Raw genomic sequence first — 27,936 nt, forward strand, 5'->3', positions numbered from 1 at the left:
TCCACACCAACATTTCAGTTGTGTGTATTATCCCACCAAGTTTCAGTGATGCTAACAATGTCATAGTTGTATTTATTTATTAGCACTTCCAGTTCTTCCTGCTTATTACCCATACTTCTTGCATTTGTATATAGGCATCTAAGATACTGGTTTGATCTTGCCTCCCAGCTTTGCCCTGACCCTCCTTTCTCTCTGCCATTATAGCCCGTGCTCCCTCCTGTTTCCAACCCATCTCCCAGGTCTTGTTCCCCACTTACCTGTGGGGTTTGCTCACCTGTCCCCGTCGAACCTAGTTTAAAGCCCTCCTTACTAGGTTAGCCTGGTCTCAGCTGTTCGCTGTGGGTGGAAGGTGCAGGGAGGGAAGAGTAGGCACTGATCGGCAGGGCCTACCTGTGGGCAGGAGGCACTGGGGGAAAGAGGGAGGTGCTGATGGGGGGGCTGCCGGTGGGTGGTCAGCACACATTATTTTTTCCCTGGGGGTGCTCCAGCCCAAGAGCACCCATGGAGTCAGCACCTATGCCTAATACTGCCTCTGATCTCTTGTCTCTGATTCCAGCCTGACTCTGATCCTGACTCTTGCTTACGGGGCCTGGCTCTTGTGATTTCTCCAAATCCTGCTTGGCAACTACAGTTCCTGGGTGAGCAGACCTCAGCCCAGCTGTCACTGCTAAGCCAGACCACCTATGTCCTGGTCCCTTACAGCTAGGGGGCTCACTTTTGGGGCAGAGAAAAACAACATTATTGGACAATCGCAGTGGAACTGGGTTTGGGACTGTTCCAGAGTCCTCCCAAAATTCCAGTTTTCTTAGCTCGATCTCTCAGGAATTTACAGCTGGCTCAGGCAGGGTTGGAAGTCCCCATAACCAAAAGGATTTTGTTGATATTCAGATTTCTGAACTGTATGAATTCCTCTGTGAAGGTCACTTATGTATCCAACCAGCCAAGTCTACTATACCAAGCCCTTTGCTCCATGGAGGATAGAATTCTAAGGATTCACATGATCACATCCATATGTGGGTGTCATTGTAAAAGCACATGTAGGGGGGAAATGTCTCATCAATCATTCATTGGGTGGGACAGGATTTAACACCCCAACCCCTGCACAGCCGGCCCGCAAACCTCAAAGATTCTCAGGGATCCATGCAGATCCTAAGGAAGCTGTGGGAGGCCAGAGCCATCCACACAGAGACCCTGTACCTCTTCACTTGCTCTGATGCTCAATGGGCCCCATCATCAGTCATGGCCACACTGGTAGCACCTCAGTGCATGAATACAAGGAAGGTTGAGTTCAGATGCCAATGAATTTTGTGCTAGAACCTGAACCCAATCTGCTGCGAAGAAATCTACTCAAGGCATCAGAGCTTTATTTTCAACTATGTTTGTTTTGACCTTTTCCCAACTTTTGTACTGTAAGTTCTTTGGATCGGCGACCATGTCTCTGTTATGTGTTGTACAGTACCCAGGACAATGGGGCAGTGCCTTCTACACACTACTGCAATGCAAATAAATAACAACAGTATCTTTTCTGCATTTTGCACAGGATACCCAACATACAGTGGTGATCTTCGGTGGTTACCATCCTGGGCCAGATTTGAACTTGTGTCCCCTTGACAGTAAATTTTTAATGAACAAATCATTCCCCATCATGTATTTTAAAAAGATGCATTCTGATTGCATCTTGGGAAGTGAAGGACTTGTAATATAAACAGATTTCCCTTACTTGGAAGAAGCAAGTCATGCCTCCAGCTTCCTGATCCCATTTCATTTCTGATATCTGGTCTCGTGATTATGAAAGTACAGAGAAGGGTTATCACATTACCTACCAGTCCCCAGAGAGTATATCCTCATGCTCATTTGGTTCAGTGTACATGAGAGGTAAGAGGGAAAGAGAGTGACACTAAGAACAGACCATTAGCCCTGAGAATAGGAATGCTGAAGTCTCTGAGGAATGCCATCTAATGAAAGAGAACAAAACATTTTTTGGTAAACTCCCACTCATTCTGCTCCCACTGAGGTCTCTGCGGACCTCGCCCCCTCCTAGTATATCTTAAGATACACAAAGCTAGTCAAAAGGAATTTCCCTTTACGTGTCATTTTCCTCTTTTGGAACTGCAGAACAATGTGGCCTGGAATTCCTGATACTGTGGCAGATTTCTAATTGAAAACAGGAAAGACAGGACATAATTCAGAGCTCAGCCTCTACGATAACCTGCACATTACATCCAAGCATGGCTAGGATGCATCTGACATATGGTAACAATCTGCAGCCCCCCCCAAAAGGATTTACAAGGCCTTAAAGGGTTCCTATATCATATCAGAGGCAATCTTTTGAAAGCAGATCTGGGTGGAGCCTCAGTTATCACAGATCAAATTTTCTTGAATAATTCTTATAGATTCTCAGAGACCAGTAAATTTGGGATTGTAAACCCCCATGTAATCTGAGTACATGGCCTTAGAATCAAAAGACATGGAGTGAAGGCAAACAGCCAATTTCCAATAAAATCTAATTAAGGGAATCCACTGAGAACTATTCCTAACATACAGCTATTGGCAAGGTTTTAAAGGCTGACCTGTTGTTTCCTGGAAGTATCTGATGGAATAAATACTTCTATAGCATCTCCCCTCCGACCACTGTCTCTTTCCAGGCTAAGACTGGATGCAGGGGGTCCCTGCTGGAGACATTAGTTTCAGAGCCAAATCCTGCTTGCTTAGAGTAGTCCCATTGATTTATGTGGCAACAACCAATGTGAGTAAGGCAAAGAGTTTTAGCTGGGAAGCTGCTTTGGTTCTACAGTGGTCTGTAGATGGAAGGGATGGCATTCATGTGGCAATAAGATCTTCCTTGCATGACTCCTCAAGCCAACCATTTGTGGTGCATCTTTTTATAGCACTATATAACTAAGGTTACATTAGCCCCCCCTTGGGCAAAGCTGTCATGGTATGTGATATATGATGATTGTTTATGCTGAATTTGATCACGAGTTGGAGACCAAGATCAAGTGAAACAATCTCCCTTCCTACCCCACCCTTCCTTACTTCAAGTGGAGCCGTGGTGTGTGTGCATCAGTTGGGTGAGTCTACCACGGGCAGCAGAGTGGATTCCCGAAACACAGGATGATTCTGCATTGAAACTACAGGAAGAAGAACTTCCCAAGCAACGGACTGTTCCACTTGAACTAGTTAGGGAGGGGGAATAGTGTGTAGCTATGCACTGTTCAATTGTAACTACACTGCAGGGTCGGGGGCAAAACAAGGTCATTCCATTCCAACAGTGCTTGGGGTGGGCCTGCAGTAGGTGCATTCTGTAGGGTGTACCATTGCACTTGACAGGAAGGAGAAGGAGCAGGATTTGGATGTTTTTAAAAACTAATTTTCAGTTGAAATCAAGAAAAACAAAGGATGATTTTTATAAGGGTTTATATGCTGCCCCCGAGGGGGTTCTAGTTGCATTAGAAGGCTCCTTATTTGCAGCATTGTCCTAGAACAGAGGTAGGCAAACTATGGCCTGCAGACCACATCTGGCCCATGGGACCCTCTTGCTCAGCCCCTGAACTCTTGGCCCGGGAGGCTAGCCTCTGGCCCCTCCCCCGCTGTTTCCCCTCTCCTGCAGCCGCCAGCACAATGCTCTGGGCAGCAGGGCTGCAAGCTCTTGCCAGGCAGCGCAGCTGCAGAGCCACGGCCTGACCCGGTGCTCTGTGCTGTGCTGTGGCATGGCTGACTCCAGCCGGGCAGCGTGGCTGCCTATCCTAGCGCTCTGGGCAGCACGGCTGTAGCGCCGCCAGCCACCACTGCTCCAGGCAGTGTGGTCAGGGGGGGTTGGATAGAGGGCAGGGGAGTTCGGGGTGGTGGTCAGGTGGTAGGGGTGTGGATAGGGGTCGGGGTGGTCAGAGGGCAGGGAACAGGGAGGTTGAATGAGGGCAGGAGTTCCAGGGGGGCAGTCAGTAATGAGAGGAGGGGTTGGATGTGGTAGCAGGGGGCAGTCAGGGGTGGGGAGGTCTGGGGGTGGTCAGGGACAGGCAGGGGTGGATGGGGCAGGGGTTCCGGGGGACTGTTAGGGGGCGAGAGGCAGGGGGGTCAGATATGGGGCAGGGGCTGGGCCACACCTGGCTGTTTGGGAAGCCACAGCCTCCCCTAACCAGCCCTCCATACAATTTCAGAAATCCGATGTGACCCTCAGGCCAAAAAGTTTGCCTGCCTCTGTCCTAGAACCACTTGACTTCAGTTTGTACAGATGATTTTTGTACCATCAGAAGACGGGGAAAAGGCTGCTGGAAAGCTACTTCTCTAATGGAAGCTACAGATATTGTTTGGACCCTTCTTTTTTGGTGACTTGGAGTTGTTTAAAGTCTCCCCACCTTTCTCTGAGTCAGCATATGGGTTATGCTATTGATTCCTCCCCAACATGACAGAAGCTTTCAGGGCCTTGCTCCTAACTTTTGCCATAAAAATCACAGATTAAAGCAAGGTGGCTCATAGCTCTCTTTCTCCACCCATCCTGTTAAAAGTCTAGGGAGAGCCACCCTTTTTCCTGGGCTGGTGCAGCAAGAGTTCCCTCTCCTGTTTCAATCTGTGTTAACCACTACACAAAATCACAGCCAGGAAGATGGGAAGAGTGGAATGTGGATGTTATCCCATATAACAGCTACAAGTCAGTGACAAAATTACCCAGGTTTGGGAAGGGAAGCACTTGAGAGTCAGATTTGTGTTTTTAGTACCGTGCCAGAGTTCTGAGGCTGGGGCTGCAATCATTCAACAAGAATTGTTAGAACCTAACATGTTCTGCACCATTCTGTCTTCAGAACCCTTTTCCGTTTTGATGTGCTGCTCAAATGGACCAGCTCCAAGACTCCTACTGAAGAACAAAACTTTCTTTTCACAGAGGTGGCTCTTTTTGACCAGATCTGTAGCTCTTCCTCTTCAGCTCACTCTCCTCTTTCCTGCTTCCTCACCCTATGCAAATGTCTTCATCTTCCCCTATCTCCCTCCTCCTGGCCAGCAAACTGCTTCTCCTCTGTGCATGGCCAACATGCAGCTGCAGGTCTTCCCATAGCCTGGCTGGAACAGCTGCAGTTGCTAAATATGTGCTTGTTGGTCATCTGTGCCTAAGGGTCTCTCTGCATAACTGGCTTCCTTCACTGCTGTGGCTCTGTCATTGCCCTCTCGCATGTCTCTCCAAAACAGTGCTCCACAAACTGATGTGCCCTGAGCTTGAGCTCACAGAACTGTTGGCTGCTGTGCGCCTGGGGATCAAGGGACATGCCAATAACTACTATTATTAATAATTATAATTATTATTTATATTGGGGTAGCACCTAAAGACTAGTCAGGATGTGGGCCCCACTGTGCTCGGTGCTGTGCAATCACACAGAAAGACACTATCCGGCACGGAAAAATTTATGCTTAAATTTAAATTAAAATCTAATTTCAAGGAACAGCCTTGGAAGAGATTTGGTAGCATAGATGTTAAGAGTAAAACAAGGGACCTGAACTCTGTTAATAGAGGAGGCGGTGTTTTTAGGGTCCTGATTGTAAAGTATGGACTCACAGACCTATTCCTGCAGCATCTGTTAAAGATACTTTCATTCAATGTAAAGGAAAACAGCTTTGCCACATTTCTCTTCCATGGTTCCACCTGGAGAAATGTTGTATTTATTACAATACTCTAGTTACATATTAACTCTCTTGGCACAGTAATTATTATCACCTGCCATGAAACGGAAACCACAGCCATTTGATAAATTAACTGTAATTTTACTGTGAATTCTTTCAATGCCTTTGCATCCTCTGATGAAACTTCCTTTAACAATACATAGGGAATCACAGCTAACAGATATCTCTGTACCTCTGATTAAAGGTCTTTTTTTGCTCTTTTTTCAACTGTAAAAGAACACCATTTTCACACATTTGTGCTAAATCTAGCACCAATTTTTTCACTTCTGACATTACGACAGTAGGTGTGGAACTTAACATGCAGACCCGGGAAAGATTTTCCATTTTCTTTTAATGAATTTATTATTCTTAATACATGAAGAGCAAGGAAATAAACAAGTAACACAATCCTTATTCTAGGCTGTATATCTACCATTCCCTCATCTTCTGTCTCATACTGCATTCAAAGATTTATGGACCAAAATTCCAGAACAGTGAGGAAACGGAAGTTCTGTCTTTTGCTCCAGATAAGACCTTTTGCCTTGAAATCTTAATAAGAGCAATGCCGAAAATCCCCCAAACTCTGCTGGGCAGCGTAGGCCTGGCTTGACGTAAGAAACTTGCTTTATTTTTAGTGGGTATGATTGGGAAAGTGAGTGGAAGGTTATGTTGTCATAACAAGCAGTATGTTGGAATCAGAATGGCTAGCTAAGATCAATGGAAACATACTAGTAAACAAGCCAAAATGTAAGATAAAATAGAGGTCAGATTATGCACAAATAGTGCATGGACAGAGCATTCTGTACAGGGATTGGTTCCTACAAAGTAATCAAGCCAGTTCCAAAATGTATGATACAAAGTGTAGTAAATACATTGTAAGATGTAAAGGTATATAAAGGAAGAGGTTTTCTATGTAACTTTGGATGTGTAATATGCCCTATGTAAACTCCCTACGCTTGAATCTGATCAACTCAACGGGGCATTAGAGGGATAGGACTCTGAGTTACTACAGAGAATTCTTTCCCAGGTATCTGTCTGGAGGGTCTTGCCCACATATTCAGGGTCTAACTGATCACCATATTTAGGGTCGGGAAGGAATTTTCCCCGGGTCAGATTGGCAGAGACCTTGGGGGGGTTTCGCCCTCCTCTGCAGCGTGGGGCACAGGTCACTTGCAGGTTTAATCTAGTGTAAATAGTGGATTGAAGTCTTTAAACCATGATTTGATGACTTCAGTAACTCAGCCAGAGGTTAGGGGTTTATTTCAGTAGTGGGCGAGGTTCTGTAGCCTGCAGGAGGTCAGACTAGGTCCCTTCTGACCTTAAAGTCTACTATGAGTCTATGAACTCAATGTAGCTTTGCTGTATGCAATATAAAGATACTAAAGTGATGAAACCTGGAGTCAAAGTGAGTACTTGGAAAGCTGAGTGGAAAGAGGTCTCAGAGGGAATCCCAACAGATGGAACTCTGGATCGTTGCAGGGGGAGAGTGTTCTTCTGTTGCTGAGGCTTATGGCTGGCTTTTGAGTGAAAACCCAGTTTGGATTTTAAAAACAACATCAACAACCACAACTGTGGTTTGCACACACCAGAACTGTCTTTAGATTTTTAAACCCCACGTTTCTTTGACATCTGTTTGGTGGCCTGTGCAAAATCAGTCAGTCAGCTCATTAGCGGACAAGTGGCCACATCATAAAGTAACACGATCACAACAGTACTCTAGTTAGCAGTTTCAGCAAATCAGGTGGGCCACACAGGCTAAGACACTTTCTCACTCCTACAGGTTTCTGCAAAGCACGGAAGAGGTTCATTGGTCGGACAGTGTGGGGAAGCTCATCCTGCTGCTGTCTATACTGCACCTGTTCAATGGCTAAAGAGAGGATGTTTGTCTCTAGTGTCTTCAGTCTGACAGCTTTCACCAGCTCCCATGTCACTTGAAAGAAACAAGCAGCACCTTCAGCTGTCTACATCTCTTGATGTTCCTTCACTTTCTGCCTTTGATAATTGTAATAATTTGAAACTGCTTTTCATCTCCAACGATCCCAAAGGTCTTTACAATGGGCCAAGTTCCAGGGGCTGACAGGTTCATTACTCTAGCAGAGGTATATGCTGGCCTGCCTGGTCTTCAAGATGGTCAGGCCAGTGCAGGAGAGGAAACAGAGTGATTGTCCCCTGCACTGGTTGTTCCTTCTGATGCGCTTCTCCCTCCTCAACTCTCATACAAAGATTGTGGAGGACGTGGGGCCATGCAGAGTGACCTATGGGGAAGGTAGTGAGGGGACTGGTGATGGTGGGCCACGCTCAGTCAGAGCCCTCAAAATACTAGGTAGCGGGGCAAGACAGGAGAAGACCTGTGCTACCCTCCTGTTCCATTGCTCACAGAAGGGGAGAAGTCTTCAGGCCAATCAGCTACTGTTCCCAGATGACAGTTCTGACTCAGCCCTCTCTTCCTGTTTCTCAGGCTGAGCATCTTGACTGTTAGTCTTCCCATGCAGGGAGGTTGAGTGAGGCAGCACCTCTCCCTGCCATAACACTCCCCTGACTCTTGTTGGTAATCAGAGTCAATGAAGAGAGTGAAATCCTAGAGCCTGCCAAGGGGGCTGGACTGAGTAGCTGCAGAACATCTCTGCTGCCACTGCCAAGGGGACCGAGCCCCCTCAGGGTGCGACTAGCATGTGGTGAGTCAAATGCCTGGCCAGGCTACAGAATTGTGGCCAGGCTCTCTGCCCAGTGAACTCCAAATGCTGTATTGGGACCTAAGTAAATTAATCCAGCTACCACTGCAAACACCACTGAAATGCAGCACTTCTGGGATGGGACGGTACAATGGCTGAACAGGGCACAAGTAAAGGAGGGTAACATATTTCAGCAGGGAGTCAGGGAGTATGACTGTAATTACCCAAATTTGAATTTGGGCAGGACACCCAGGCTAATACCCCTGCTTTTGTGAAATCAAGCAATGAGCTCTTTAATGAGCACACAGTATCAGGACTTTCAGTTTACGTCTCTCCCAAGTGATAGCTAGTCACAAAACCTCTCATCTACGAGATGCCCCATACAGCTTGTCATAAACATACAGCGAAGGGTAGCATAAAATCCCTCCTTACCTGTAAAGGGTTAAAAAACTCAGATAACCTGGTTGGCACCTGACCAGAAGGACCAGTGGGGAAAAAAGATACTTTCAAATCGGGGGGGGGAGGCGGCTTTGTTTTGTGCTGTGGGTGTTCTCTCCAGAGACAAAGGGAGAGACCAAGCAAGTAATCCAGCTCCCACTGAAATGATACATCTAATATTACAGAAATAGTAAGTAATAGCAAAGAAATACATTAGAGTATCTTTTGTTTTAGCTTGTGAATTTTCCCTGTGCTAAGAGGAAGGTTTATTCCTGTTTGCGGTTTTTTTTGGTAACTTTAAAGTTTTGCTAGAGGGAAAACCTCTAAATATAAATACATTCTTCTTTTAAGACCCTGATTGATTTTTCATTATTCTTAAGATCCAAGGGTTTGGGTCTGTGTTCACCTGTACCAATTGGTGTGGACATTATTCTCAAGCCTTCCCCAGGAAAGGGGATGTAGGGATTGGGGGAATATGCCTCCAAATGGTCCTTTCCCTGATTCTTTGTCCAAATTACTTGGTGGTGGCAGCATACTGTTTAAGGACGAGGTGGAATTTGTGCCTTGGAAAAGTTTTTAACCTAAGCTGGTAAAAATAAGCTTAGGGGGTCTTTCATGCAGGTCCCCACATCTGTACCCCAGAGTTCAGAGTGGGGAAGGAACCCTGATACAGCTGATCCCCAGAGAGCAGCTGCTATTGCTGCTCACCAGACAGCATACATGCTCCTTTCTCCCCACCATCACAGACAGCCAGTATCTCCTTCAGGATATGCTCAAAGACACTTCCAGCCTCAATTGCAGTCATGAGCCCAAACTCAACCAGTGTGTGGCATTAATACCACCAAGCTGCTTTAAAGCTCCCTGAAAAATGTGAAGCATTCTAGTTATTTTAATTACTGTGCATTGCATAAGCCCGAAACCAGTTCATACAAAGAAATAACAGAAAAGTGTTTTTCAGTCGCTCTCACTCTCTCCCCTGCTCAGTGCCAGGCTCCAAAGCTCTGGGAACTCCAGTTCTTTTTAGCATTTGAAGCACTTCATCTATTTGAAATCTCTTTGTTCAGTCATTTAAAACAATTGATGCAGTTTAGAGTTCAGTTTTCGAAGTACTTCCATTTGGAAATGGTCCCCTAGTATGAAAGCAAAGCAAAGAGAGGTGGAAATCCTTATTTTAAACAAAAATGAAGTAAAGTCATTGCTTGCAAAAGTAAGGTTCCAATAACCTTGGCTAGAAACACAAACACACATACACACACACACACACAGCTTTGTTGGAGCACCTAACCACAAACTCCATCCCCAACTTAGAGGGCTCAACGATCCTTCAAGAGGCTGAGCCCTTTGGCTCTGACTGATCCAGCCATGCACTTGAGCACTTGCTTAACTCTATGCATGCAAGCAGTCTCTTTGTCTTCAGTGGGACTTAAGTATGTGCCTAAGTGCTTTGCTGTATCAGGGCCAGAATGATTAGCACCCATACATGATCTAGCCCTCTGTTTCAGCTTTATAGGCTGGTAATAAAACATTTTATTCTTTAATGTCCACCTCTGACTGAGGAAAATAACAGTCAGTCTGATTTGAACAGGAGTACTTGTGGCACCTTAGAGACTAACAAATTTATTTGAGCATAAGCTTTCGTGGGCTACAGCCCACTTCATCGGATGCATGTAGTGGAAAATATAGTAGGAGATATATATATATATATATATATATATATATATATATATACACACACACACAGAACATGAAACAATGGGTGTTACCATACACACTATAAGGAGAGTGATCAGTTAAGGTGAGCTATTATCAGCAGGAGAGAAAAAGAACGGTTTGTAGTGGTAATGAAAATGGCCCATTTCCAGCAATTGACAAGGAAATGTAAGGAACTGGGGGGGAGGGGGAAATAAGCGTGGGGAAATAGTTTTACTTTATGTAATGGCCCATGACTCCATGTTAACGGACTGAGTCGACTTTCTGTGGAGAAGTTAGAATTTGTAAAAAAGATGTACAGTGCTTTAAGTTAACCTTTTGTTCATGGAAGTGACCGGGCTGACTAACTTGCAGACAGGAGTCTATTGACTGCAGTGGGTCTCTTCGCCTTTATGCCAGTTGTGGGTGTGACCCTGGGTGCTCCTTGGTTAGCGGGAGCAGTTCTGGCACTGCTTTGCACTTAATTTTGGTACTTTTAATCAGCACAGTTCTCCTAGTTTCATGAAACGTCTTTTTGTACTAATTACATTCAGAAGTTTTTGTCAGTTCAGAAGCAGTTTTCTTGCAGTACCTAGGCCCCATAAAATTTCACTTTCAGAGGTAGCCAAAAAGGAGGAGAATACCATTTCCATTACTTTACAGTAGTAGCTTACATTTACATAGAACCCTTTGTCCTGAAGAAGGATCGCAGAGTGATTTACACCTTGTGTACGGGGGCTACTTCAACCACAGATGGAACACCTCAGACATTCCCTGCCTGGTGTCAGTATGCAACAGGATTTGAAGAGGGGGAAGAGAAGAGTGACATATCCAATTTAAATCATAGTGGAAACTCATGGAAGCAGAAAGTAGTTACTGTTGCTGGAATTCAACCAGGACATAAGGGTTAACCACCCTACTCTGGCAAAAAGCACCATGGATTCTTTGGTTATCACAAGTGGTCTGAACCCCTGCTTCACTCCACACTGAAACAAAACCCAACCTATATCTTGCAGCGCAGTGCCCCCTAGCACAATGTTGAGACATTAACTCAGGACTGACTCGCAGGAAAGGATGCCACGTACTGAGTTACCAACACCTATAGATGTTACATGGGTTATCCTTGGAATTTTCACACCAAGTATTGACCTAGCACAGTCATACTTAGCTTGTGGGATCCTAGTAGATCAAAGTATTTTTTTGAAAATGGTCACAAAAGGCTTAAAGTTTTCTTCAAGAAGAAGAGCTGAATACTGGTTTTTCCTCCTTTAGTTTTCCCTCCAAAAGACATCGTGGCCCAGAGGCTAGGGCATTAGATGGGGAGCCAGATCTAGGTTGTAATACCAGCTCTGCCCTGCTGCATGACCTTCAGCAAATCACTTCACCTCTCTGTGTCACAGTTTCCCCATAATAATAACAATAAAAAGCTCTTCTCATCAGTATCATTACTCCAATATTACAGGTAGGGAAACTGAGGCACAGAGCTGGGCTGTGACTTGCCCAAAGTCACCCAGCAGATCCGTGACAGAGCTGGAACTAGAACGTAGGTCTCCCGAGCCCTTTGAGGTCTGCAATTGAAAAACATCCTATGCAAGCTATGTATTATTGTTACTATTGTTCAGCATTCAGTACAGGGAGAAATATAGAAAAACCAATATAGCGCAATAGAAAATCCACCTCTTTGACAAAGAATGCATTGGTGGCAAACAGTGTCAAAAGCTCAGCTGTACCCTAAATGACCAAATACAGCTATCATTAGTCCAACAACTGCTTATACACGAGTCCAGAAGGTTCAGACTGAAGAAGGGTAGAACAGCGAGAACACTCACTCACAGTCAGGAGAGGATGACCAGCCAGGGCAACTGAAAGCAATCTGTGTCCCTTTTCATCCTGAAAAGTAATTGCAGGTTACATCTCCAGGTTACACTGGAAAAAATGAACTAGCAGCTGTATTGGTAACTTCAACAATCCTGGTCAGGACCCATCTAAAACATAAGCGACTGTTTGGAGCCCCAAGCATTTAGGAGACTCTAATAATGTCAGGAACTCCTGGCCTGATCCCCATTTCAGAACCAGAGGGGAAAGGAACTCAGGAGTTTGTTCCTCTGCCCCTTTCAGTTTCTTCTGATTATGTCTTTTGTCTGAGTATAAGACCAACTCTTAGCATGTAACATCTTCACAGCATTTTACAAACTTCAACTCATTAACTCTCATAACACCTTAGTGAGGTAGGGAAGCATTACTATTTCCATTTTAGAAATGAGAAAACTGACTCAGAAAGTGACCTGGTCAAAGTGACAGAGGGAGTCAGTGGGATCAAAATTTGGAGTTTGTGGGCCAAACGCTCTCATTTTTAGAATATCCTTCCTCTCTCAAATATTGTGTTGTGGTACTGTTTACTGATTGGTTAGTTGTATCATGATGCTGGTGATGTCAGTTTCAGACCCATACTTTTAGATAGTGAAAAAAGTGCAGGGCAAGATTCTGATCTTATTAATATGGGTTTCATCCAGCGTATCTCTGCTGATTTCAGTGGAGCTACTTCTGATTTACACCAGTAAAACTGAAATCAGAATCTAGTCCCAGGGATTTAGATTTTCTCATATGCACTCAACTACAGATTCCAAATACCCAACATATTTTTGCCTGGGGTTTCTCAGGTTGCAAAGATGGGTCACAAAACTATGCACAGTTAGACATTAAAGTAATCTGCTTCAGAGAATTGTCTCTCACTCTCATGTACTTATAGTTATATACGTACATTGTGTGAGCACCACACAGTTTTTAATGTATTTAACCACACAACTTCCCTCTGAGGTAGAACTGCTATCATCCTCATTTTACAGACGAGGACCTGAGGCACACAGAGAGACAGAGTATGTTTACATTGGAAAAAAAAAACCAACAACCCTCCAACCCCCCAGCTCTGAAGCTCAGATCTACAGATTCAGGCTTGTGGGGCTCACACCACAGTGGTAAATATAGCCAGGTATATGTTCCTGCACGGACTGGAGCTCGGGCTGGGAAACCCAGAGGTGTGTGTGGGGGGGTGAATCTCAGAGTCAGAGTTCCAGACTGAATTGGAACATCTACACAGCTATTTTTAGCACCACAGCACAAGCCTGAGTTTGTAGACCCAGACTCTGAGACTTGCTGCTGTGGCTTTTTTCTTTTTGCAGTGTAGGTGTACCCTAAGGGGTCACACCAGTCACGGGTGGCACAGCTTGAACCCAGGTCTCCCAAGTCCCAAACTAGCACTACCATAACCTCTAGACAATCCTTCCTCTCTAATATAACCATCCATACTGTAGTGGTCTAATAGTAATACCCAAAACGAAGTGTATCCTTCCAAGGGACTGGAGTTCTTAATTTGTTTTCTATAGGCTGTACAATTAAAAACAAGGTACAGTAGGCAATCTTTTACCCAGATGTAACTGAACTGTACATTTGAAGATTTAGCCTACTGTTTAGAAACTTACGACAGCTGGTCTCTGGACTTTAACACTGGGCATAATGTACAACTAGAAATTCTTAAGGCTAATAAATCCCATGGAAAATACTCTGATATTAAGTGCAGTGGTTTGATACTTTCATTAATCACTTCTCAGCCCCTTTGCAGGATAATAAGACCTCTGTATTGTGCATCTGGCAATCTTTCTTCCTCAAAGTCCAGCTCTACTGCATGTCTGCATCTGAGAGAAATGTATAGTTCCAAACAAGGATAAGGGAAAACAAACCAAACAGGACTTCACTATACATTGCACTAAAGCATCACTGCTAAAATACACAGCAAGATTAAGGGTTGGGAGTGCCTGGGTAGATATGACAGGTCTTTTTTTTCCAGTTCAGTTTTAACAATTTGCTTTATCACCCCTTGCTGCTTGGGGATCTTGTGGGGGGAAGGCTTTGGATAGGATTAAAAACCACAAACATCAAATCCTGGTTTAGAGCCCAAATAGGACTTGCCCTCCTTTTTTTTTCTTTCAATCCCATTCCACTGCCCACCGAAGAAGGAAAAGAAGCACTAGTATGTTAGTTTCTTGCTGTGATACATTTTCTTTTCAAAAAATCATTCATATTCTACAATCTCCAGTTTAAAATTAGCTCCCACTCAGATGAGCTATTTTCCAGGAAACTAATTAAAGATGAAAATAAAACCATCTGCATTTTGAATTGATCTTCCCATATTGGATTCTGCCACCAAAATATGTGCTCCAGTGTGAGGCACATTGTCAAAACTTGTGTAAATGATCATAGCTCCATCACTGAAGTAATGACGAAGCTATGGCAGTTTGCAGCAGCTGGTTGATCTGCTCTGCGCTGTGTTCCCTCTTGCACGCCCTGTGATCCGAGAATAATGCAACCTGTTTGCAACAGCATCTGCCTCCAGCATCATGCTATGGGATGGGAAAGCAGAGCGGCTGCCCTGAACAAGGAACTTTTGGTTGAGCTTTGAAACTGGTAGCAACTCTTATTAACCCCTTTCCTCCATCTGTCCCTCTCTCTGCTCCAGAGGGGTCCATGCTGCAGGCAACATGCAGCTTTGCTGTGATCCCTCTCCCAGCCCCATCACACTCCCAGAGCCACATTATTCCCTATAAGGCACTGAATCCCTCGCTCCAACCCCGCCCCTAGCCTCTCCCCCTTTGCCTGGGAGATGAGGTAATGCGGGGCTCCGATTGGTCGGGGCGGGGGCGCACCCCAAGAGCCCGAGAGGGCGCTATCCCGGCTATAACTGCAGCCCGCCAGCCTAGGAGAGAGCAGCAAAGGCGCCGAGAGCTTCGAAGTCCGCGTGCAGGGGGAGCCCAGGCAAAGCTGCCACACAGCCGCGCTTCCCAGCAGCGACTGCACTGAGAGGGGGCAGCGCAAGGAGAAGAGGCTCAAAGACCCTTTAAAAAGAAGCCTAAAAAAGAACCTCCCCCCCCCAAGTGAGGAGCAACTTTGGGCCAGCAGCTGCACCAGCATCATGTCTGTGTGGCTTAGCTTCCTCCTCGTGCTCCTCTGCAGCTGGAGCCTGAGCGACTTGGTGGCGGAGGCTTGTACCTGCCTCCCCATCCACCCCCAGGATGCTTTCTGCAACTCTGACATTGGTGAGTGTCCCCTTCCTTCCCTAGCCCGCGCCTGGCACTTCTGCTCGCTGCTAACCTCCTCCACGGTCCCAGCCTCGGGAGGAACGAATGCCCCCCCTCCCCTGGAGGGAGATGCACCTTGTGGTTCCACAGATGCATGGTCTTGTTGCCGGGGGGTGGGGGGGGGGGAGATAGCGCTACGGTTTGGCGAGCTTGCGGTTTGCGAGCAACGTTTCCCGCTTGCAGCGATGTCAGAGTGCTTTGCAAGGGAGAGAAGTTTAAATGCTCCCCCCCCCCGCGCGCCGCATTGCACGCAGAGAAAAGTGGCACTTTTCTTCCACACTGATATTATGTTCCTTACATCTAGAAAGTTCGCTGTGGGGGGCTGGGAAGGAGGAGGGACTCTTTTGCTAAAACTTTGAAAAGTAACCAGCATACGAAATATGGAAAACCGTATTTAGGCTTAATCAGACACATTTATGAGAAGTTGAAGGGCTAGAGAACTACTTCCAAATTACAGCTCCCTCCTTGTCTTTCTCCCCCACTTCCAAAAAACAATTAAGGCTTTATCATTACAATTTTAAGTAATCAAGTTAAAATGGGGGCAGGATAAAAGTTGTGAAAGATGACCTGACCCTATATAGCTTTTTGGAGTTGCCTTATGTATCTCTATTTTTTAAGTGATTTTTTTCCCCTTAAGGAAAAATGGAGAATGGGAGTTGTTTTAAAAATTTAAACTCTGCGCAGCAGCTTTTCCAAGACTACCACCTCTCCAAGAAAAACAAGCGTTGCAGACTTTCTAGAAATCAGTAATTGTAAAAGTGACAGGTTTCCTGACACAGACAAAAACAAAATTGAAGGTGTGGGCAGCCAAAATTTCCTTCATGACCTGCTGCCAAGCAAATAATAATACTTAACAACAATCAAAGTCAGGACAAATTCTCACAAGCTAGGGAACTGCCCTTGGCAACTTGGAATGATGTAATTCACACCAATTAGTGGCAACAGAAGGAATGGGCTCTGTAGAGTCATAACCCTTCACAGAAGTTAGGGAGGTATGTAACAAGTTTCCCAAGAATTTTCCACAATATGTTCTGATCCTTGCAGGGTTTTTGTGTGTGTGTGTGTGTTTTCTGACATAAAATAAGTTGAAATAGTGTGACACTGGGGCCAGGAAAACTACTATAGGATTTAAAAAAAAAAACTTTGAAAGCAAAACCACATTTTCACTAGGACCTACTTAATGTTCTCCTGCTCCAATCTTTGGCATGTGAGCGATATTCATAAATGAGGGGTGGGGGGAATAACTGGGTGGCTCAAGGGAATGGGATAATGGAGACTCACTCTAGTTACCTGGTTTGCATATGGCCCAGGTTGGCATTAAATGACGAAATATGGTTGCTGTTTGATGCTATTCCATGGCCTACTGTATAATAAATGAGTGAGTGGTCTCTGTCTAGTTCCTAGTATACAGATGTTTGCATAACAATGGGCTCCAGCTGTGAGCCTAGGTGTCAGTCTTTGCAGAGAGGGGAATGGTTGAATAGACATGGTGACTGAAGTCCTACTCTTGCCCCTAGAGATTGTCTCTGTAGCTCAGGGTTGAGAGATACGCAAGTGGTTTGGGGAAGCTTGCATTGCCGATACCAGTACTGTGACTACTCTGCAGACAGACTGAGAAAGCAGACTGCAAAGCAGTCCACTTGGCAGCTTCTATGAAAAATAAATTAAATAGGGGCAAAAATATACTAACTTTTCAGTGCAATGTTGACTTGATTCACTAACATGGAATCTCATCAGTAGCATTTTAAATTAGCTGAACCTGATGACAAAACTTCTCCTCTCTTGTCTTAATAACCCTCCTCTATAAAAACCTGTTGAGATGCCTAGTTATTTGTGTCTAGTTTCTATAAGGCATTTGCCTCTGAAAGCCAAGAAAAACATTACATACATGTTCAAAGGCCTGGGAAAGGTAACTTTTGCTTTAGACCTGATAGCCTGGAAAACATTATGAAGAATTTTATAGCCGAGGATCCTTCTAGGAAGCCATACTACTGAAAGTTCACTTGAAGATTTTTATTGTTGACACTTTCATGACTTTGCACTAGCAGTAAGTGTGTCAGCTGAGAGGCAGCTGCCAAGGCGATTTTTGCCTTTTCTGAAAACAATGGTGTTTGAGAAGCCGACGTGCCTGCATCTATTGCTGGAGCTGCCACATGCCTTTCATATGCTGAAATCTGTGAGAATTCAGTCATCTGCTACTCCCTTTTAATGCTTTGACTAAGGAGTTAAATACACTTTGTTAATTACACTTTCTGATAACTTACATCTTCTCTAGAAACCCAAACATTAAAAGTAGGACAAGCAGTGAAGCCCTGTGTAGCATCCCTTCCAGAATAGCCCTGTACAGCTCACATTGTTTGCAAGATTTCTCTGATTGGTGGATTTCTGACTGAGTTCAATGTCAAGGTGCTGATCTCATTTTATTCTTGAGTGACCTGCTGTTATTTGTTATGGCTCATAATTTTTGCCTTGCCTTGGTCTGAGATATCAAGTGTGGGTATAACTGGGGTTGTGCTCTTGGGCTGTAAGGGAGTGCATAATACAAAGGGGGAGGAAGCAAAAGGGAAAGAGAATTCCCCCATATTGTGAAGTTACTATGGACTGATCTTAATGAAACATGTCATTTCTGTGATTGGACTGAAAAACTGGAGCTAGGTCTATGAAGCTCCAAACTCTCCCTTAAAGCAGTATCCCTGCCTGGCTGTCTTCCGCCAGCATTGCCATTCTTTTCATGAGCAAAAAGAACAAGAGTTATATCCAGACTTCTGGCCACTGAGGAGTTAACTGTCTCCATGGAAACTGATGGCAGTGTACTAGTGCAGTGTTTAGACAGACTAAACTACATGCCGGGTTATAATACACATTGTGGGGCGAAAGAGACTTGGCAGCACGTTTTTATCAGTTCTTGAGACTCCTGACAAAATACCGGTTCCAAAGGAAGGAATCAGTGCAGTAAGGGCTGGGAATCAAGACAGGGCTGGAAGAACAGAGCTGTTAAAACAGCTCCGACAAGAATGCAAGATATTAACATGCTAGGTGACAACCTGGCAAGTGTTTGTTACCTTCCAAAAACATTCCAGCACAGTGTGGCTTCTGAAGGCACAGAAAGCTTCTGCTTTGAAAATGTAATGCAAGTGCCTGTTGTTGGAATTCAGTGGGTAGGTGTAGCAGGGTGCTGGTGCAAAAACATCTAATTAGTCCCTGCCCAGTCAGAGGAAGCAGATTGGGGCTGATGGAAAAGGCCTGATGCCGGCCTGAGGATTGCCAACACCTGCTGGTCGGACAAGCCAAGGGCTATAAAGGCTGGGAGGGAGCCAGAAGGTGAGGGGCAGCCAGAGAGAAGTCAGTCAGGGAGGGAACTGGCGGCCTCTTAGCTGAAGGCTGACTGCCTGTAAAAGAGGTTCAATAATCCTGTAAAGCTTGTAAATAGACAGACACTGGTGGTGGGATAACTGTAGGTAAATAAAGACACAGGTATTGCACAATCCTGAAGCCTCTCCGAGCCTTATTGGGGCAGCAAGCAGGCCCCAGGAAGATGGGTGGGTTGTGAACCCTGTTACAGTAGGGCTTACAGGACCATCTTTTATTTAGTCTGTCCTGCCCTAATGGGGGATATGGCACTAGAGTTTCATTTTGAATTGCCTTGGGCTCAGCTCTGTGGCAGGGTTCCAACCCGGGAATCTTATGCAGCCCTTTAAGCAACTTTTCAGAAACAGATGCTCAAGCAAACCCAGTGAGAGGTCAGTTTTTTAAACAGACAGATTCTTTCAATACCAAAGCAGAGGTTGTGGCTTCGGGAGGAAGCCTAGACTCTATATGCAGTCATACTTTTGCAAAACAGTACTGCTAACCAGGAGACCTAGCTGTCATTTGGGGCCTCTTCACTCACCCTGGACGTGCCAGAGTGACAAATGCAGTCACAGTAAGTGAAGGGGTGCTTGCATCTTGTTGCTCAAATTAGGGGAGGGTCAAGGCAGAATCTCTGAGGTTGATCCACAGCCAAACTGGTGCTCTAACTCTTGGTTTTTCTTTCTTTTTAACTGATTTGTGACTTCCTATATAAGAGCCAGCATGGATAGCTCTAGGGTTGGCCAAGTGGCAAACTCAGGGCAAACTGTTAAGGTTTGATAAAGAAACTTTGCCTCCTTTGCTTTCCAAGAATGTGAATTTTTTATTAGTTATTTTTGTTGCTGGGCCTTTGGAGGGAACAAAGACCACAGGCGCTTTGTCCTCTTTTTGTCAAAGCTGTGACAATTCCAGCTGGATGTGGCTGACATGAAAGGGGCTTGTTTGTACTCTTCTTTCTGTAGGAGCAGCAGGAACTTTTCAGATTGGTTGCTGAATGTTGCATTCCTGCAGATTTGGAAAGAACCAAAAAAGAACTAATTTTTTGTGTATTTGTGGTGTTGGTTATTTAGAGCCCAATAATGCAGGAGTTGAGTGCATTTAGCATTTTGTAGAATCTGGCCTGGAATATGTCACTCCTCCAAATGGCTTTGTTCCAAAAATGTGATGGAAATTATTGTCCCCAGGAAGTGATGCAGAACATTCAATAATGCAATTCTGAAGGGTTTCCTTAGTATCTAGTAACTACTGCACATGCTTACTCCAGATTTCCTGCAGGAAGTAACCCCACAAAGACCTCTGCACCACCAGAGAGCCAGATGTTCTAACCCACAGTCCCAGTGTTCCTTACTTTAAGCAGAAATTTCTTCCTTTCAGTATTTCCCACCTGCTCTTGAGAACCCTCCACCTGGCAGTTGTTTCTGGGAACAAAATAGGGAGGCAAGAGTGTAATTATGTACAGCAATGTGCTGTGCTAGGAGAAAACACTTGCCTTTTGCTTTGCAAACTTTTTCATCTACCAACAGAGGGGTGTATGTGTACTTTAAGTTCAGCAAATCTGGCTATTTCCATCAGCAGTTTTCTGCAGCACAAAAAAAATAAGGGAATTGTTGTTTAATAAGAAAAACTCCATTAGTGTGCTTGATACTTTGCAAGACACAAAGACAGTCCCTGACTTGAAGAGTCTCCTACGTAATGCTCCTAGATCCAATAATGCGTAGTCATGCAAGAGTGAAGAATCTTCCTGAAGTCAACAAGACTCTACATGAGTACAAGAGTCCGTGCTAGCAGATCCTGATGCAGGATCAGAAGACGGGATGCATGAAGATGCAAAGTGGAGGGAATAAGCTGGTGGGGAGGTTAACTCCTTTCTTGTTGGCATCATGGAATGATCTTGAGAGCAAAATTCTTAAGCAAATCTTTATTTTTGCACCACATAAAAATGTTTGCCATTTTCTCTCCTATGAAATTTGCCTGGGATGCTTGTGGAGATTACACACACACACTTGAAATGAAAACCTAAATGTTGTTTGGCTGACACTGTACTTTTTCCCCTCCCCTTTCCACCTCCATACGGTACTTTGATGTAGATTGATCCAGCATGTTTCTTTTGGGAAAGAAGCCTTGTTAGTCTCTGGAGGAGGTGGTGTCATTAAATGAAACTTCAACAGTATGCTTTCCAAAAATTCTTAAAGGCCAGTAAATCTGAGAGGAGACCTTTCCACAGGTTGGTTTTAGATAGCAAGCAGGGACATGCACATGATACCTTCCAGCTTGCAACCCAACTGAGCTCTGAGGTGTGATGTCAATCCTCTAACGGCTGGAGAGTATGTTGAAGTTTACTTTTAATGACAAGAGTTCCTGCTTAGACTGAAGAGGCAATCTTTCTCGTGTGTGCTGCATATCGCTGCAGGGTCCAATTCTCTTCTTCCATGCCAAATTGTAAATGAGGAGTACCTCTGCTGATGTTAGTGGAGTGGATCGATTTTATCCTGGGGTAAGTCACAGGAGAATCAGGCCTTCATGCTGAAATCAGTGAAGTAGAAACCGTTGTTCTCAAACTTAAGACCTGTTGTAGCTCATCTAAAACTCTGTATGCTACCTTGTAACTAACCAGTTCAGCTACAATGGATTCTTCTTATGACACTAAACCAATCCACCTACTGGCTGATTATGGCCTGTGTGCCAGCAGTGGTACATGTACCACCGTCACTGTATATATCACTGTAGTACATATGCCACAATATTAAAAATAAAAACATGAAGCTATTTTCTTTCCCTGTGCATTGGCAGCAGAGTTGATCAAAGCAGCAGAATAAACTTGGACCTGCTGCAGGTCTCCTTATTCTCTATTCAAGGAGTGGCCAACCTGAGCCTGAGAAGAAGCCAGAATTTACCAATGTACATTGCCAAAGAGCCACAGTAATACGTCAGCAGTCCCCACGTCAACTCCCAGCACTTCCCACCCACTGATCAACCCATCCCCCCTCTCTCTCTGCACCTCTGGATCAGCTGTTTCAGGGCATGCAGGAGGCACGGGGAGGAGCGAGGGCACAGGAGGTGCAGGGGTGGCGGTGGGTTTTTTTGGCAGAGCCAGGGATTGAGCAGTGAGCACCCCCGGCACATTAGAAAGTTGGCATCTGTAGCTCCAGCCCCGGAGTTGGTGTCTATACAAGGAGCAACATATTAACTTCTGAGGAGCTGCATGTGGCTCCAGAGCCACAGGTTGGTCACCCCTGTTGTTTACTTATTAGGCTTTGCTGGTATAGTTAGAGTGAGCGACACTAGTCATTTTTAGATTTGCACTTTAAGTGCAGGGCTTATTAGTAACAGTGAGAGAAATAAAGTCTTGATATAGTTTGGCTCTGTCTGACATGGGTGTACTCTTCCATTTGAGAGAGTTTAAAAAAAGTGTACTGTGGTGGTAGGAAGTAGCAGTGCTGAGTCACAGAGATGTATTGCTCTAGGCAGTTACTAAAGAGCATACATTTCAATGAGGGATTCAAAGGCACTTCCAAAACCTTCAATGGAGCTAGTCCATTTTTCCATCTATTAATCAAAGTGCTTGCAGTTCCCATTCAAGGCGGGTGAAACAATTAATGAACAAAAACAACCAGTCTGTAGACGGAGCATTTTATCAAATAGTTTGCACATGCAAAAAATCAGTGCAGACTCATTGGCTTTTGCCAGCTCTGGTTTAGAAACGTATTCTACTCTGGAAATGAGTGGCTACCAGTAAAATATCTAGGTCAAAATACGAGTTATATCTTAAACACTGGGGCTGGATTTATTGCTGTGGTGATACTGAACTCAGGATTGGGGCCTGGATGGAGAAAGAAGGTAGCTTTGTGTCTTCCTTATGATGGGGTTCCCAGAGGGACAGTTTAGGAATATCTAAGGTATAGGAGTGCTTACCCATGCCCACTCACCGTCCCACAAATGCCCCCTGCAGCAGAGCTCCCTCAAGGGGCAGTGTAGGACTGACAACACCTGCTACGCTCCTGCCAGGCTCTCCTCTTATAACCAGGAGAATTCCCCAGCGGACAGATCCAGCTATTTTATGACCACTTTATGTTGGCATAAAGTGGCCACTGGGAAGTGATGCAGTTGTCCCACCGTTAGCAGCTTAGCACACCTGGGAGGTATTTCTAAAACTGAAATAGCCACATAATTTTGAAGTGCAGAGCAATAGCCACAAAGAGTGGGCCTGTAGTTCAACATGTAGACTAATATGATCAGTCTCAAATTTGGGGGAGGTGAAGTTGGCAATACCTGTGGCCACATACAGACCCAGGGCTTGTCTACATCAGAAAGTTGCAGCGCTGGTGAGGGAGTTACAGCGCTGCAACTTTGAAGGTGTACACATCTGCAGGGCACCACCAGCGCTGCAACTCCCTGTTTGCAGCGCTGGCCGTACTCCCGTTTTGTCTCGGGTGTAGAGGATCCAGCGCTGGTGATCCAGCGCTGGTAATCCAATGTAGACAGTTACCAGCGCTTTTCTTGACCTCCGTGGAAGGAGGAAGCCTCTGGTAATCAAGCTGGTTTCCTTTCCCGGTTTGCTCTCTCGGTCCCGGAGCCAGCCAGCAAACCGCAGGGAAGGAGACCTGCTTGCTCGGGGTTCCGGGACCGAGAGAGCAAACCGGGAAAGGAGACCAGCTTCGCCGCGGTTTGCTCTCGCGTTCCCGGAGCCAGGCAGCAAACCGCAGGGAAGGAGACCTGCTTGCTCTGGGTTCCGGGACCGAGAGAGCAAACCGGGAAAGGAAACCAGCTTCGCCGCGGTTTGCTCTCTCGGTCCCGGAACCCCGAGCAAGCAGGTCTCCTTCCCTGCGGTTTGCTGGCTGGCTCCGGGACCGAGAGAGCAAACCGCGGCGTTCCCGGTTTGCTCTCTCGGTCCCGGAACCCCGAGCAAGCAGGTCTCCTTCCCTGCGGTTTGCTGGCTGGCTCCGGGACCGAGAGAGCAAACCGCGGCGTTCCCGGTTTGCTCTCTCGGTCCCGGAACCCCGAGCAAGCAGGTCTCCTTCCCTGCGGTTTGCTGGCTGGCTCCGGGACCGAGAGAGCAAACCGCGGCGTTCCCGGTTTGCTCTCTCGGTCCCGGAACCCCGAGCAAGCAGGTCTCCTTCCCTGCGGTTTGCTGCCTGGCTCCGGGAACGCGAGAGCAAACCGCGGCGAAGCTGGTCTCCTTTCCCGGTTTGCTCTCTCGGTCCCGGAACCCCGAGCAAGCAGGTCTCCTTCCCTGCGGTTTGCTGGCTGGCTCCGGGACCGAGAGAGCAAACCGCGGCGAAGCTGGTTTCCTTTCCCGGTTTGCTCTCTCGTCCCGGAACCCCCCTTGAAGCCGCCCAACAGCGCTGCAGTGTGGCCACATCTAACACCACTTGCAGCGCTGGTTGCTGTAAGTGTGGCCACTCTGCAGCGCTGGCCCTATACAGCTGTACTAATACAGCTGTAACAACCAGCGCTGCAAAATTTTAGATGTAGACATGGCCCCAGACTCATGCACTGTAGGTAAGTGCTGTTCTTAAACGTCTGACTTAAGGAGCACACAAAAAACATCAGAGTGGCCCCTGCTGACTCAGCTGCAGTTGTTAACTTGCCAACAGAAAAGTGGGCCAGATTCTATTCATAGCCCAGAGTTAAACTGGATTCACACCGGTTTAAGTGAGAGCAGAATTTGGCCCACTTTACTGAGACCTGTGCTGACTTCATCCATTTTGCTGGTGCACAGAAAAAAAGGAGTATGCAAAAGGCAGCCACAATGACTTTCTGCTCCTTGGAACTCTTGAGACAAATTCAGATCTCATGTAATCAGGTGCAACAAAATTGACTGAAGTGGAGTTTCACCCTCTTATGCCAGGTCTGAATTTGGTCCAGAAGGTGGGGTTGACATGTTTGTCCTCTGAAGGAGAGATGAAAGCAATAAAAACAGGGTTGGGCCAACTTAATGACTGCTGTAAGCAGCTGCAGTGCCATTCACGTCAGTGATGTTGTGCCAGCTTGTATCAGAGATGGATTTCACTTATGTTTTGAGGTTTCTAAGAGGAATGTCACAAACACTGGAGAGTGTTTAAAATTGTTATTAAAAGCCATTAACTTTCCCTGTAAAGTGAAGTGGCTCCCTTGAGCTCCCAGAGTGAAGATTTAGTGCACTGACAGTGTCTAATAACATAAAAATGCAAGTAGTTTTACATAGCCCTGATGATTTTATTTATTCAGTATTTCTGCCAGCCAGAAGAGATTCCTGGACACTCTTGGAAATGAGAGAGAAGTCTCTTGAGTTCTGTGCTGGTAAAATAAATGTTGATCACGAATAATCCAAATTCCTGGTGGTGTTTACACAGGACCTTTTTCAAAGGGCAACTTCAGCCCCTGGAAAAAGTGTGCAGAGAGTTAAATACAAATTAAATAGCACCGAGAAGCTGATGCAAAAATTATCAACTAAACCCAGCAAAGGTCTGGATTAATACACACTGCATATTGGACTTGATCTTGCTTTTCCAAGGCCTTGTCTGCATGAGAGAGCTCAATCAATTGTAAAGCACCTTGCATCCATGGACACAAGTGCTTCAGTTGAGTGATCCTGTTGATATCCAGGAAGTGGGCAGGCAAAGCCCGCCCACTGCTAAAGGACCTCCCCCCAGCCTAAGGGGAGGATCCACAGATCTGTGATACCAAATAATTGCGTGGGACAACCAATGAAAAAAACAGGATCGGGGGTGAGGTCGTAGGGCTAAACGACGGGAACCTGATAGGGATACCAAGCAGAGAATCCCGGACAGCGCCCACTGCTCCTCGAAGGCGTCAAGGGAGCCAGCGGACGCCGCCCAGAGGAACTCCGCCCGGATGTGTGAACAGATGGAGGAACGGAAATAGGCTCCACAGTCACAGGAAATCCCATTGGCCAACCTCCTCTCCCTAGTTTTGTAGATGGTCAGTTTGGCCAGGGCCAAGAGGAGGTTGACAAGGAGATCCCGTGACTTTGTGGGGCCACGGATGGCGAGTGCGTAGATAAACAGGTGAGGGGAAAAGTGCAGTTGAGTGATAGGGAAGCTATAATCAATTGAAATCACCCTGGTAAGTTGAAGGGGAAAAGCCTCTATTGCTTGCATGCCAGCGTGGATGCAACATACTTCCACAGTCCATGCATTCAACTCTAACACCGATCATCTTTGGCATTGTCGGGGGGAACACAACAGGGTGAAACGATTATATTCTCAGCAGGCAGTCCACAGCTGGCTTGCTGGTTTAGGAGCTGCAAAATGGGAGCAGTAGGGAGCATTTCAGAGGGGACCATGGCTGTGAGTGGATTTCTGGGGAGGGATACTGTGGCAGGAGGGATTTCTGGGGATAGATACATTGCTGAAGAAGGCCTGTTGGGACTACATAAGAAGGCTCATCAGCTGTGAGAGAAGACAGCCACCCCACCAGAACTGGTACCCCACTAGGCAGCCCTAGTGTGGATGCAAGGTCAAATCTTTCACTGATTCAGGGTGGGTAATACGGATGAACTCAATAGGTGGTGGGCTGACCAGTGTAAAACAATTCATTGCTATACCACAGATTGATCTCTCTAGTGCAGACAAGGACTAAGTGGCAAGCTGACAGGCTTGCCTGTACAGAGGCACATTTTGATCCCTTTGCCCCTGCTATGCCCACTGGGGGTGAGAGAGAGGGCTGGATCTCTATCTAGATCCTATGTATCTGCCTCACATCTCTTCATAATTGGCAGTCTCTCTCAGTTTAGGACTTGGAGTAGCAGGGCTCTGTGTGGCCCGAGATTGCACAGTGCCTACTTCTATTATCATATTTGGATTCTAGCCAGTGCTATTCTTCCATCTCTTTGAGCATTAAGTTCTTCTGAATAATCCTTTAAGAAATGCTGGGGGAGGGAAAGAACTTAATTTTGTTTTTCCAGCTGGATTGTCCCGTTTGAAAATAGTACTGACTGAATCGTAGGTGCACTGGACTGAAAGAACTAACATGCTGTTTAGAAGTATTCAAGGGATAAAAAATTGTAGCCAGGAAATACTGGAATGAGTGCAACAAGTAGAAATCTCCTTGCCCAGCAGGCTCCTGGATGTGGATCTGGTCAAAAATGTTAATTCTAGATAATGTTAATTGCTTTTCTTTAATAATCAGTTCACTGTAAAGCAATCTGTGAAGGGGTCTCCCATTACTCCTTTAATTCTTATTAGTCCTTAAGAACATAAGAATGGCCATACTGGGTCAGACCAAAGGTTCATCTAGCCCAGTATCCTGTCTTCTAACAGTAGCTAATGCCAGATGCTTCAGAGGGAATGAATAGAATAGGGCAATTATTGAGTTATCCACCCCCTGTCTTCCACAACCAGCTTCTAGCAGTCAGAGGCTAGGAACACCCAGAACATGAGGTTGCATCCCTGACCATCTTGGCTAATAACCATATGGACCTATCCTCCATGAACTTCTCTAATTCTTTTTTGAACCCACTTGTACTTTTGGCCTGCACAACATCTCCTGCAACGTTGGAGTTTTGTGTGAAGAACTTCCTTTTGTTTGTTTTAAATCTGCTACCTATTAATTTTATTGGGTGACCCCTGGTTCTTGTGTTATGTGGAAGAATAAATAACACTTCTCTATTCACTTTTTCCACACCATTCATGATTTTATAGACCTCTATCATATCGCCCCATCATCTCTTTTCCAAGGTGAAAAATTCCAGTCTTTTTAATCTCTGCTCATACAGAAGCTGTTCCATACCCTTAATCATGTTTCACCTTATAGACTAACAGACGTTTTGGAGCATGAGCTTTCGTGGGTGAATACCCACTTCATCAGATTGCTGCTTTTACAGATCCAGACTAACACGGCTACACCTCTGATACTTAATCATGTTTGTTGCCCTTCTTGGCACCTTTTCTGATTTGAATATATCTTTTTTGAGATGTGGGGGAACCCGATCTGCACTTGTTATTCCAGGTGTGGCATAACACAGATTTATATAGTGGCATTATGATATTTACTGTTTTACTATCTAT

General features: G+C 45.5%; 2 protein-coding genes across 3 annotated transcripts in view; one reads left to right on the forward strand and one right to left on the reverse strand.

The window, feature by feature from the left end:
- Positions 1-27,936, reverse strand: part of SYN3 (synapsin III) — a 300,237-nt gene that overhangs the window by 129,935 nt on the left and 142,366 nt on the right. The window contains exon 7 of one of the 2 annotated variants that reach the window (XM_030545196.1): positions 12,282-12,338. The exons of the other annotated variant lie outside the window; for it this stretch is intronic. Within the exon in view, the coding sequence (XP_030401056.1) occupies positions 12,282-12,338 (57 nt within the window). The remainder of the gene's footprint in view (positions 1-12,281; positions 12,339-27,936) is intronic. 2 annotated transcript variants of the gene reach the window in all.
- The window catches only part of TIMP3 (TIMP metallopeptidase inhibitor 3), a 51,258-nt gene continuing 38,502 nt past the window's right edge, over positions 15,181-27,936 (forward strand). Inside the window, exon 1 of the mRNA XM_030545235.1 lies at positions 15,181-15,538. Within this exon, the coding sequence (XP_030401095.1) occupies positions 15,415-15,538 (124 nt within the window). The 5' untranslated portion in view covers positions 15,181-15,414. The remainder of the gene's footprint in view (positions 15,539-27,936) is intronic.

Source organism: Gopherus evgoodei, chromosome 1 (assembly GCF_007399415.2).
Source record: "Gopherus evgoodei ecotype Sinaloan lineage chromosome 1, rGopEvg1_v1.p, whole genome shotgun sequence".
Taxonomy (NCBI): domain Eukaryota; kingdom Metazoa; phylum Chordata; order Testudines; family Testudinidae; genus Gopherus; species Gopherus evgoodei.